Below are 14,149 nucleotides of genomic sequence, written 5' to 3' on the forward strand. Positions count from 1 at the left end.
TTACTTGAACATGACAAAGCACTGGGGCCAATCTGCCTTAAGTTAGAGATTCTTTCGTCGACGGTTTTCTAAAAACAAATTGCTCATATTTAGGTTACACATGGGAAAAACGACACGAAACACCCGTGCAGCTAGCCTGTTCACCCGGGGTTAAAAGAATTAAGCGAGTTGAATCACTGAACCAATGGTAGGGCCAAATTTTATTGAATTGTTAACAACAAAACACAGAATTTTCAGACTGAAACTATAACTAATATTTTAGAAATAAAAATGTGAAGTAGACAAAATCCAGCATATGTACAATGGTTGATTGAAATCAAAATCCGGACAAACTTCAGTTGAACTTCAGGAGGAAACTTATTATAAGATACACAGTGTGTTTACTATTTTTAAGACTTTTACAATGCTTTTATTTGAATTTGGAAAGTTGTTCGGTGACCCGTTGGAACGCAATTCTTAATTGCGTGACCCTATAAATCCCCTTTATGATGCGTATACGAAAGGAAATATAATGAAAAATTAGCAACACTTACTGTTATACCGATGTATCCGTGTTCGAATTTTGAAGAAGCCATGGATAGTATATCGCATTTTGAGCAGCTTCGGTAAACTCAACATAGTAGCGAGCGGAAAGTCCTTTCGAATGGTTAGGTAGTAGGGAAAAGGATTGGGACAATCTCCTGGAGTACTCCTCCATTAAAACTGGGGCGAAACTGCATAATTAATGCTGAGGGCTATACATGTAGTCTGCAGATCTAAAAATGAAGCTGTTTAAAAGAGCTTCAAGTGAACATTAGTGGCTCACTTGAATACTTGGTGCTTGACTTGGGTTCCATTCCAGACGAGTTGGATGGCTGCGTGTTTGAGTTTCCCAAAGTTTCCTTTGAAACGTCTTCTACGAAGACATCTCTTCCGTTAGACAGGTAGTCACCGAATGCTTTGCCATATTGGAATAACCTAACCTAACGGAAAGACAATTTACTTTGAATAAAAGAATTTCCTTTTATTTTTAAGTTTAAAGGGAACTTTTAAGCAAAATTTAAATAATTTTCCTAGTTGACATTTTTATATAAAAAATATGGTTTGGTACTTCAGAACTGATATGAAAATTTCTTGTACCACTTACAGCCAGGCGCAGCTTTACAGAGGGATCGTACCGGTAAGAATGCCCTGCATTATTGTGCAGAGAATACGGATGTGGATTGCGCCAGTCTTGTTCTTTCCGTCGCTCCTACACTACTTAACGCCCCGGACGAAGAAGGTTACTCTCCTTTGCACCTGGCCGTCATTAGTGGAAACAAATCTATAGTGAAATACCTTCTAACCAGAGGAGCTGACTGCAGAGCCGTCGACAGTGAAAAGCATTCTTGTGTACATTGGGCAACAGGTAACCAAACTTTGCACCTATATTTTTTTGCATTTATAACATATTTTGAACACCATATAGCAGTGTGAAATCCAAAACAATTGCTTGAGAAATAAATTATTTAAGCGTGTAAATTTTTAGCTGTGTACTATCCATCATATAGCAGTTTGGTTGTCTTTTATCCAAGGTTCTTCATTAATTTCTCTATCTTAGGATTGCATATCATATCAAAATTTTTTCATATTTCGAAATTTGGTACGAATTGATTGTATGCTTGCATTATACCCTAAATTTTTTTAAACTGTTACAGTCTTTCATGTATTGCAATTAATGTAATCTTAATGTAACTTTTAAGTAGTATACATGATTAAAAACCTGTACGTGTAAAATGACTAAAAATTTGCATTTTCACGTAGTAAGCGGAGACTTGGAGTGCTTAGATTTACTCATAAACGCCGGAGCCGATCCTTCAACGCCGGACATCCACGGAGCTTACCCAGTGCATTACGCAGCCCAGATGTGTGGTCCTAACAGTGAGATGGGGAATGATGTGCGCGTGGGGCTGGCAGTCCTCACTAAATTACTTTCGAGGGGCGTGGACGTATCATGCGTGGACCGTGACGGTCGTCCACCCCTGCTCTGGGCTGCAAGCGGAGGTGAGTACTTTCATCACCTTGGTATTACAAGTTCTTTTATTCAGTACACTTTTGTTTCTTAACGTTAATTTTATGTCTTCAATGTATATTTTATGTATTCAGTGAGCCCTTTTCGAAATGGGGATTTATGACATTAATAGACTGCGCGTACGGCAAAATCGCATTTCGTAAATTTAATTTGCTATGGAAAAAGTGTGTTGGGGATGATTATGATTAAGAAGGTGTAGATAATTTAAATAAACCTAAATACCGTTATAATTAAAGGGGGGAAACAAAGCAAGTGTTAATTGAAAGGATTTTTATTACTTCATAATAAGTAAGTGAAAAATAGTTTTTTAGCCTGTAGGGTTTATATTTATTTTAACTAACATTTATTTTAAGTTTAAGCTATCTTTCCTGTCAAGCCTTACTTTCCCCTGGAACTGCCAATGTCAGAATATGTAAATTTGAGTAGAACGCGCAAGGATTCAAATTATCAGCGGAAGTATTCTGATTTAAATAGAAGGAAACAAGTTCGGTGTGTGATATTCGTACTGCACGAGCGCGGAGGTAGTTAGCGAGAATTGAAGCACCCCGCGTTGCGGCCTATGTGCTTGGCGGGTAATCGTTCCAGTGAGCTTCAAGTCTGCTGAATTAGCAGCGGTATTGTAAAACGCGGTGAGTTAGTTATTTTAGAGAGCCTCGTAGTTAGAGTCTTGTCTTTTGTTTCTTTTCAGGTTATTATTTTTATTTGACTGCCGAGTTGGCACCGTCTGTAAGCGTCAAGAGGACGCAATTGTAATTTATTACGTTGAATAAAAAGGGACTTAAACCCTTTACAAGACTCTGTGTTTTATACAGCTTTCACAGTCACCTCTTGGTTGCGTGCAAGTTGGAGGCGCGCAACGTTATAAGCCTAAAAGGAGTTACCCCTGAAGGTTACTAGTGTCGAAACGGCATTTTGCGCCGAATTACTAAAAGCATTGAATCTCTTTTCAAATTGTTGTCATCAAGTATTAACGCCCTGTATTATATTCAAAGAAATTAAATAATGAGGAATCTTCATGAATATATGTACGATTGCCGCATTGTGAAAAAACAATGGTACCTAGAGCTATCAATTTTTAATAAGTAGTCCTCCACCCGAACATGGGCACCTGAAAGCCCGAATTTTGAATTTCAAATTTATTTTATTATCTGTTCAATATTTTTTAAAACTTTTACGAGCCGTGGCAACACTGAACGGAATAAAATATTTTTATTACTAGCTCGCGAGACTGTCTATTGGGAACTCTAAAGGTATGCTGTTTTCAAATATTTTTTGCCCAAAGAAGCGTTAGGCCGAATGCTTTTTTGTGAAGCTGGCGATTTTCGCTTGGTACAATCTCTTTAAAAGCTTTGAGGGAAAGTGTGCACAGCTTTTCATAAAACGTCCTCTTTTTTGTCCATTAAGGTCGATCTAAATTTCAAAATCAGACAAATCCCATCCTTTTTTAACACTACGCTTATCTTTTTTAAGCTAAAGGTGCTCTCCCGAGTGGGTATCATAAAATCGTCCAAATCTTTATTCGTAATTTCTCGATCGACATTCTCAATTAATTTTTTGACTTCTGGTTCTTTCATAGCTGAAAATCCTTCGTCGCCAATTGCTTTTGTAGTTTGCACGACTTCTTTGGCTTCCTTTTCAATTGAGGGAAGTACTTTAAAATTATCGGCAACTACTGCCACTGCTGATACCAGCAAACATTTAAAGTTGACGAATGAGCGTTGAGCAGCATAAGAAGGAAATTCTAGCGTTGGACAAATTAAACGGAAAGAATTAAAGTTACACGCACATGCAAAATCGGGTTTCGCATATCCGCTCTCGGCAAGTGTTTACTTTGTTGAAAAAATTTCAGTTAAAATAAGAATCTTCTATGCGTTGGAGAGTAAGAAAGATTTCTTTAAAACATCTTAAACTAAATTTAAAAGTGTTAAAATGCGTGTAATTATTCTGACGATATTAATATAAGTATTCCTTGTTTGGCGAAAACTCGTATTTTCTCCGCCAAAAATATCATGGATGAAAATGCTGCGGAAATAATAATGCAAGAGGAAAAGGATCTCGAAAAAAACATCATGATAGCAAAGATGTAGAGATATTAGGTATATATTTGGAAGCAGAAGAGATGAAAAATGAGCAATCGCCTTCGCCAGGAATCTAACCACGAACTTCTGGAATACCGGCCCAGCATGCAGAAGTACTACACCACGAAGGTATTTTAGGAAACCGGGAGAAATACCTCATAAAAAAAGCAAGGAGAAAACATCGCACTTCTAAAACACAGTGATAGAAAACATAGCTATGAAAAACTTCGCAGTTTAGTTTTAAAATTTCATCGTACAAAATATCATGCAAATAAAACACCTATAATTCATTGCATGATGATATTACAGTGGACTTGCATTTTCTGGCTATAAAAAGTTTCAGTGAATTTTTGTTTAATGATCTGAAATACAATAAACAGGGAAATTTCTTTTATTTTTATATTTCATACTTTCGAATTACGTATTTAATGATAAAGGAAGAAGGAAACTTAAACACTGAAATTTAGAAAAATTTAGTGCTACATATAGCAGTTAGTAGAATTTTAAACTTATGTCTCTTTCTCCTTCTAATCTTTCTTATTACTAAAACAGATTAGAAAGAGCAGATAATATAATAAATAAGATTTATTTATTTCATCTTATTTATTATGTTTTATACTGTACTTTGTCATGAAAAACTACGTATACCTACCTGTTCATGAAAGTTGTTAACTTTTAATAGTGAGTAAGTTTAAAATTCTTTTTTGACTGGTACACGTAGCATGACTTTTTATTACTTTCCCGCTTTTGAATGTTTAATTTAAGTTTCCTTCTCGCTTTTCAGAAAAATGTATTAGTTAATACAAAAATACGATGTATTTTCTTCTTCTGCTCAAAAATAACTATACGAAAATTCATTAAAATGTTTAAAAGCCGAAGAAGACTTCTCTCTGCGATGATTTATAGGTGCTTTATTTTTAATCATGATATTTTGTACGACGATGTTTTAAAATTACGAAGATTTTGCCCCGCTTTATTTTTTACTACGATGTTTCCGCGACGACTTTACGTTTACGAAAATCTTATATTGTTATCTTTCATGGGTTGCGAAAGAAATTAGAAGGATTTCCGTTTTACAAAGGAAGGAAAGACTTAGTAAAAGGAAAATGTCTTTTAGATGTTCTTTTATGCAATATTTGAAGAAAGATCTGAATCAAATGGAAAATTTATTGTAGTACAGTTTTACAAAATATTTTGATTGCTTACTAATAACAGCATGATAGAAAACGAAAGAGCCACACTAAGTAGTCAAGTTTTGGTAAGGCAGACAGGCCAAGAAAACTGTATATACATATTGTGTTGATCTGAAAATTTTTTCGCAGTATTTTTATATTTTTCATCTCTCCCTTCTGGCTCCAATGATTTTCAGATTCTTTTCCATTTCAGAAAATGGTGCTACACTAAACATGTTATTTCAATTTATATATGTGCTGTTGTACGTCTACGCATTTCATACCATTCTCGGTTACTGAATTTTTAATTTTTTAATTTGTGATGTTTTAATATTAATTAAGAGAGTCTCTTTTAATATTTTTAAAGCTCGGAGGTAATCAAAAGATTTTCTGTAAAATTAAAAAAAATAATTTCTTTTTCTCTTTGCTCTATTTAATGTTTTGAAATTTTCAATCGTCTGCTACCTTAAAGGTATCCGGAGCCTTTCAAGCTGCTTTGAATAGATGAAACAGCATTAGGTAAACTATAACGTTCTACCAAAGAAAGTTTTGGTTTATTTGATTAATTGCAAAGCACTCAAGGGCTATCTTCCTCTGGGAAAGGATGCCTTCGTGGCGGACTTTCTACAGGAAGCCGGCTCGTATACATGTTACACATGGTAAAAACCAATTTGATTTAGTTTTATATAAGCTTTAATATTAATTCATATGGCCTGTCGATTCATATGTCCAAGCCTGTCGAATACGCTCCGAGCGTGTTGACCATTACACCACGAAGACATGCTGAGAAGGCGGTAGAAATACTTTATATTAGGTAATAATAAATGCAGTTACTAACATTTAAATATAATTATTTCAAAAATATTTATTATTAATTTCTATTGATAGATGAAACAATGCTAATCAATTCTTCGCTTCATCAGTCAATTTTTATACGTTTCTAGGAAGTAAGCCATTTTTCTTATGGCATCAGATATAACGAATCACTAGATATAAAGAACTAAACTTCTGGTCTATTGAAGTTCGTCACAGGGAGGGTGGGGTCTGACTGTATTTTAGACTGAAATATTTTTTAGCTCTTATTTCGAAGGGAAGGCCGTTATTCTAAAAAACGCTAATTTCAGGATTACTCCAATCATACCACAGCTTTCAGTCGTATTAAACATCAAGAAAGCAGTCTTATAAACCAGCATTTTTCATAGCCCTCCAAAAATTTATGATTGCACTTATGTTTGAGTTCTTGAAATGGATTCAGTAACAGTTGTATACTTTATAAACAGCAACACGTATGTTTTAATAAAGCCATTTATATGCAATTAATCCGCATTTTATATTCTAGCTATCTATATAAATATACATATCATGAAGTGACAAGCAATTTTTAGCACGCGTTACAGCTTCATTAGCTTGCAAGAACTGCTTATCCCCCTTACGATGAACAATTTGTTTCGTGAAAAGAAAATTAATCGACCCAAGCAACACAAAGAATAGCACTCAGTAAATAATACTTAATACTGTTCTTATAGTACTTCTGAGAGGGCCGTTTCATTAATATAATGAGAGTGCTACAGCCAGATACTATATCACCTTAACTCCCGAAATTTGGAAAGAAATCGGTCATTTCGAAATTTCTTTACGGTAAAGTTTTTCCGTTAATTATGTATGTGCACAGAAATATATTTTAAACGATTAAATAGTGTCAGGACTCACAGAACTTTTATAATTTGCTCTAACTTTCGTCTAGTATAATCTTTGGTACGCTAAGAATCGTTCAAAGAAGGGCTTTGTGTTATAAATGGCATAAACCGGGCATCGCTGCTAGTCAATCAGATATTGCTACATCATAAAAATTGGAGTAAAGATTTTGCCTAAATGTTCCAATTGTTCAGCTTTACATTAGCATGGTATAAGAACCAACCAACCACAGCGATGCAAACACAAACTGACATCCGATTGACTATTTCTCTAAATCAGCTGCCCATTTATGCAAATGCGGCTTTGCTTTTTCTAATCGGCTAAGGCTTAAACCATGTTCACAGGCGCGAACGGACTTTTACGCCTCAGGATCTCGACAATAATTATGATTAGACTATAGTGTTAATGCTCCTTTAAGCATCTGGTTCATGCATATGCTATAATTTAAATGTCAATGAACGTTACTTTCAGAGTCAGATAATATTAGTCTCATATTAGCGATATGGCCCAGTTAATAAATGAATAGACTGTTAACGGCTATTGTGAAGTTTTTATAAAAATAATATATAAAAATTCTCGCAAAATTGTTCCCGAATCCATTTTTCTAAGGCCAACAACTGAAACTATTTTCCTAAATTGGCACATTCTGTATGTCAGGAAATCACATTCTCTAGCCAGAATTTGGATACTAATCTTGGAATGCACAGCTGTAGAAATTATGTTTTTCGAAACCTGGAAACAGGAAAATTCAACTATTCTCTCTCCGAGTAGCAGGAGAACACGCATACGGGAATGTGATAATTCTTTACACCCTCTCGGATTTAAAGGGTGGCTAGAAAGATGCACACGATCCAATCGAACAAATCCAGGTGATCAAGATTTATTAATCACCATATTTAAATTCGGGTGCCAATGTACAAGCTACTAGATTTTTCGAAATTCGAACCACGAATCTCTCGATAGCTTCTAGAGGCATTAGGTATTTTATTTGAAGCAAGCAAGATAAAAAAATAGCCACGCCTTCTCCGGGAATCGAACCGCAGACCTCTCAATTACGCGCTGAGCGTGCAGACCACTACACCACGAAGGCTCGCTAAGAAGGCGGGAGAAATATCTTATAAAGCTATTTGGACGTTCTAACCATTTACACCCCAGAAGATGAAAAGATGGATGCTGTAGTTTATAAAGATTACTCACAAGTCGACAATTTCTCAATAAGAATAACCAGAATCAACCCAAACGACGCAATTTAAAAGAACAAAGTGTTGTAGTTAAAAAATTGTAGATTCCACATAGTGATGGCTTTCGAAACAATGTATGTGATAACATTATAGACGAACTTTACATTAAACGAAGAATATATAAAGAAATCATTGATCACGCGCTTTGTAGGTGCATTTTGAACAAACTGTTAGAATACGATTTCGAAGTTTGTTTACTTGTTTACGAATCATCAAATGGCTGTCATCATTTAAAATTTTCTAGATGTTTTGATGATACAATCAGAAAAAAACATAATGATACTTGATTAAATACTATTTAACATTTAAGACACTGGGATAACACTCAAAATAGAAATCTATTATTTAAATTAAGACAAATCTTTCCAGGACTATTTGCCTAAAGGAAAGAAATATTTTTGAGAAAAATGTTCTGAGAAAATTTGTTCGTATTACGTTATTCATGGGAAACCAAAAATCTCGTGCAGATAGCCCGTTTGATATCATTTGAACCAAAGTTAAACCTTCTGTATTCGGCGATCTTACCGTTCTGCCGGTACTGGGCCCAAAATATATTCACTAATTTTCTTATATTTTAGAATTCTGACGTCTTCGGGCTATTCAACATCAATTTATTCAGGCACTGTAAAATAGTCCATAAGTTACTCGTTTGGTTTCTAAATTTTAAATTTCGCAATTCATTTTTAGTACAAATTCTTTAAAATTAGTGATCAGTAATAAAACTTATGAATTCAATAATAAATATTTTTGAGTTGTTATATTCAATGCACATAAAAATTGAACTTACAGGGAAGCATATTTCGGCCCAAAAATATCACATTATCTATAATCTATCATTATAAATAATTAATTTTAAATTATTTACAAATTATAAATTATTTTTTCTAAATTATAAACAATAGTATTCAAGCATTGGAGCTTATGCTCATGAGTAGTCTTTATTATTCGAAGCAAATTTATGATGGTAATTTTAAATTTATGTCATTATATGGTTGAAGAGACCAGAGCTAGTAAAACGTACTGTCCTTCAGGGAGCAGCGACGCCATCTTGGCTCTCGTCAAATCAGGAGCAGATGTCAATGCAGCAGATCGAGATGGCTTGACAGGTAAAAAAACGTTTTCATCCTCGTTTGATTATCAAATGTATTTTATCATTACTCCAGTTTACCTTAGTTTACAAAGAAGTTTTGTAAATTAGTCTTTAGCATATTTACTATAAAATAGTAAAGTTCCATTTATTTTAAACAAATGTATAATAATAAACAAAGTATGTTTTAGAAAACTGTCAAAGTCTTTGTTAAAACACTCGTGTATTTTATTAATTACTGAGCTCTTCTACTTGAGAACTCGATGAAAAGAAAAGATACCTGGGATCAGAGATGTTCTTTTTCCTGAGTGTAGTCTGGCAATGGTTCAAAAATATCTGAAAGCTTTTATTAATAAAATATATGGGTGTTTAAGCAAGCGTTTTGACTATCTATATCTATAATGTCTATTTAAATTAAATTTAAATTTATGTTACCTTGTGTTCTAATCGTACTGCTATATGAAAAAAAAAAAATACTCATCTGACATATTGGTTTGTCTAAGTGTATTTATCCTTTAAATGTAAAAATTGATACTACATTTATTGTTACTGGAAAATAACATTATGAAAACACATCCTCACCATTTTGTCCGTTGACCATCTGTCATATTTCTGGATGCCGTTGCTACAGAGCTTGTGCAGTTTCTGGTCTACAAATTGTGACACGTGGTCATTTCTAAAATAAACACCATTGAGGAAGTGCTATAGAAACCGATTCAAATGATAGTTAAGACACAATAACACGCCGAATAAATACTAATTCAGAAGTCAAACAACAAAAATCAGCGTTATACCTACAAAATTTTCACAGGACTAGTTTCGATGGTTTTACCGAACCATCATCTTCAGCTGCAAAACCGCAAATGACAACCGCATTTGCGGTTTTGCAGCTGAAGATGATGGTTCGGTAAAACCATCGAAACTAGTCCTGTGAAAATTTTGTAGGTATAACGCTGATTTTTGTTGTTTGACTTCTGAATTAGTCAAATGATAGTCTCATGGTGCTAGGCCAAGCTATATGGACCTCCCATCCAAGTTCCTTCAATTTCTGACGTGTCATTAAAGATGCATGTAGTCTGAAGTTGTCAGCATTGGTATACGAAACCCTTTCTTTCGACACGTTTCGCCCAGTTTCTGTGAACTACTAAATTTAGTCTCACTAATTATCGTCAGTGTTAGTTCGACTACCGTTCTGCCTGGCGGCAACAGCTTGTAGAGGAACTGCCGACAGACAACAAAGAGCATTTCGAGAAGCATCTTGAGCGTTTTGGACCATCTCGAGTAACATCTGAAGCATCTTGTGTATCCTGGAGCGTTCATCTTGAGCATCAGAAAAACGTATCGGACATCGAAATTTCCAGAATGAAAACGACTAAATCAACTTGTGTTGCATCTGATAACGTATCCCGCCCATACAAATTACGAATTTCTTCAAGGGCCTAAGTAGCATTTATGCCGTTATCGAAATAAAATTGTGAAATATAGCCCAGTTTTGCGTAAATTCATTTTCAGAGCGTCTTTCAAGGTCTTAATTCTGAGCATAGGAGTTAGAGTATTTTTATATATCTAATAGCTTCAAATGCAGCTGTTGAATAACCGGCTGCGTTTCGTATATCTTGAGATTTGGGGTACTAACTCTATCCCGTGAGCAAAAGGCTCTCAGTATTTTTATAATACCCAATATATAAAACTACGAATGCTTTTTCACTTTACAGGTAACTAGAATTTTAATGCGTAATAATTCTTGTAAGTATGTTCCAATACATTTTGAATTTCTTCGTTATTTTAAACGGAAGTTGTTAGCTTGGAAACCATGGAAGAAAATAGCTCGCATGTATCCTTAATAATTGAATATAGCAGGACAGTTACAAAACCCGGAGGTCAGTTATTTTCCCAGATAACTAATACTTATCTTATCCTTTTACGTACTTCATTATCAATACTTTACTAAGGTTATCTCAGTGCAAACAATCTGAATTCCAAATATCCACGGAATGTATGAACGGTTAATTATATACATTTATGTACACATCAAATATATCGTGCTTAGGCCACGGCTGAGACGGAAATTTAAGAATAGCAAGCATTCCGGGGGGGGGGGGAATCAGGGGTATATTAAAGCTAGATAATTTGAACATGATGAAGTAGCGTGTATAATTACGGAATACATGATATCGCTTTAATGCGACAAGTGTAGAACGGAACATTTTTGCAATATCTTTTTTTGTTACTCTTCGAAACATGTATTAATTTAAAAATATGAGCATCATAGAAGCTTGAACTGTATATAGATCTTTGCGTGGGAGTGATTATATTAGCGTATATTGATGATGATGATGAACTGTGCAAGGAAATTTATTTTTCTCTCTGCCCGTCGATATTTCACAATTTCATATTTAGAAAAATTACTAGTACAACAGATATTATAAGAGAAATCCAGCTTCAAATTTTTCTTTATCAAAACGGTTAACTTGTAGAACAGCCTACCTGTCTTAGTCAATCAAACTTGCAATTTGTAACTTAATTTTCGAGCACAAGTTAATCTTTTTTTAATAGCATTTAAAAGAAATTTTAGTGATATCATTGGATATTTATACCTCACTAGAACCTATCACACTAACTTTCACCTATCACATTTTCATGCTTTACATTTTCTATATCAATAGTTCTTGAATTTTACAGTGCATTTGGATGAGTCTAGAAAGATACTCAGGGATCAAATTAAAACAATAGATGTAAAATATATGAAGGATAGATATTATTTCCGTATGTTTTTAATTCACGCACAATGAAACTTACAACTTAGATTGTACTTCTTTTATTTCTGTTCATGGAAATTTTATGCATATATTTTAAGATTACACTTTACTTTCACTTAAACTAAAACGCGTATCTTTGCTATAGTCTGTTACTTTAAAATAGTCGCATCCAAGGTCGCAGCATTTACGATCGTAGAGTTTATCTTCATCTCGAAAGAGAATTAGGGGATTTTTCAAGTTAGAGAATTCGATATTTTTCTACGCAGCAGTAGTTGCCATAGTTATGAGTCATAGTTAGGGGAGAAGAAAAGGCCTTGAATGTACCTATTCTAAATAGATTATAAGAGTGGCGGCCTTTCCGTTCTGTCATAACTTAAAGTACTATAGCAGAACTGATAACAATAAACGGATAAAAATGCTAGAATATGTATTGTTACTTAAAGTATACAGATAAAAAGAATAGCAAACTAAATTTCAGCTTTAAAGAGAAACACGGACAAGGCAAAGTTTAAAATTAGAAAAAATTTCAGTCTTAGTTTATCGTAGATTTTGAAAAACTATGATTGCCTTTTTTTTTCTTTTTTAGAGGGCAGAGGACTTTTCTTAAATTTTTTCTTCCTTCAGCTTTATAGTAATTCGATATTTATAAGTCAAGATATTAAAGCCTAAAAACGTGTCTGATTTTGTTAATGCAACTTCACCGTCACATCGAGTCTCGTTTACTAAATCTTCTTTCTCTCTATACTTTAAGCACACTTCTGATGGTATAAACAAATTCTAGAAACAAAATGTTCAACAGGACATTTTCAATTTAAGTGATCACTTGTTACTTAAAATAAACATTACAACAGTATTTAGATTTCCATTTCTTCTTGCAAAACTGACAACAGGACTATTGAACTAACTAGCGAACCTTCTTGAACAGAAATATCTTTTTTTCAAAAGTCATTCCTTATCATGAGATTTAACTTTTCTCTGTATGCAACATTTTCGGGCAGAGAGATTTTTGCAGGATATTATATTTTTGGGATTGCAAGAAATTTTCCTCATTTACATCATATATAAAATACACTTAATAAGGCCATTATGAAAAGCGTTTCTCCCACAGACTTTGTGTGCCTTAAATAGCCAAACAGATACACCATACCTATATAAAATTATGGCTTTCTTCGAAAATTATTGTTTCAGTCTGCCATATATTTAATTTTTTGATCCGTTTTATCAGAATTATCCACCAGTGTATAAAAAGCGTGCCTCTACTAATAAATTTATGCACATAATTTAACTACCACACAAAAGAATTAAGGTAATTGTCTTTAGATAAAAATTAATAAAACTGAAATAACTTAATCTTTTATTCCAACTGAATAAGGTAAACGACTTATATGACGACTAAGAACTTTTTCTTTCCATTTTAATAATTATTCTTCATTTATCCTTACATATTGTGACACAAATCTCTCACAAATTCTCACGAGAATTTTGAAATTCGTATTTTGGGACAGCTCTCCACTGTGCAGCCAGCAGAGGTCATGTAGATTGTCTTGAGACCTTACTCACTCTATGTGGAGCCGAAATTGACAGAGTAGATGACAATGGTTGTACAGCCCTGTTTTACGCTGTCACTCTTGGACATGCCGACTGCACAAACCTTCTCCTGAGTTTTGGGTCCAATCCAGACAAGCAAGATCACAAGGGAAGAACGTAAGCTCATTTTCTTATAATATTTATAATAATAATTCTTTTATATAAATTTCAAAGAATACATCCCGGTTGTTACTGTAATTAAGTCGAAACTCGAATTAACTTATGAATGCTAAATAATTCTATTACATATATTTCGGGGAATACAGCATTGTTGCAACTCTAATTAAGTCCTAATTTTAAAAACTTAATTTTTCAAGACATGAAAAAAATCTATACGTAATTTTAAATACTATCCAAATATTATCACACACAAGTAAGATATAGAAATAAATAAAATGAATTTATAATTACAAATTGTCAATAGTTTGTCAGTTTGAAAACTGCTTATTGCGAAATGCGAACTTCCATTTTTAATCGGAG

General features: G+C 33.8%; 1 protein-coding gene across 5 annotated transcripts in view; it reads left to right on the plus strand.

The window, feature by feature from the left end:
* Window positions 1-14,149, plus strand: part of LOC118193305 (uncharacterized) — a 160,132-nt gene that overhangs the window by 77,775 nt on the left and 68,208 nt on the right. For 4 of the 5 annotated variants that reach the window (XR_015043572.1, XM_085825641.1, XM_085825644.1 and 1 more), the window contains 4 exons: window positions 1,129-1,387; window positions 1,783-2,022; window positions 9,235-9,342; window positions 13,588-13,786. Coding sequence is in view for 4 of the 5 variants with exons in the window: in XM_085825641.1 (XP_085681767.1) it covers window positions 1,129-1,387; window positions 1,783-2,022; window positions 9,235-9,342; window positions 13,588-13,786 (806 nt within the window). In the remaining variant the exon portion in view is untranslated. The remainder of the gene's footprint in view (window positions 1-1,128; window positions 1,388-1,782; window positions 2,023-9,234; window positions 9,343-13,587; window positions 13,787-14,149) is intronic. The other variant, XM_085825643.1, reaches the window with a different exon arrangement.

The sequence above is a fragment of the Stegodyphus dumicola genome, chromosome 10 (genome assembly GCF_044657685.1).
Source record: "Stegodyphus dumicola isolate Sdum_Otavi_A_Nest chromosome 10, ASM4465768v1".
Taxonomy (NCBI): domain Eukaryota; kingdom Metazoa; phylum Arthropoda; class Arachnida; order Araneae; family Eresidae; genus Stegodyphus; species Stegodyphus dumicola.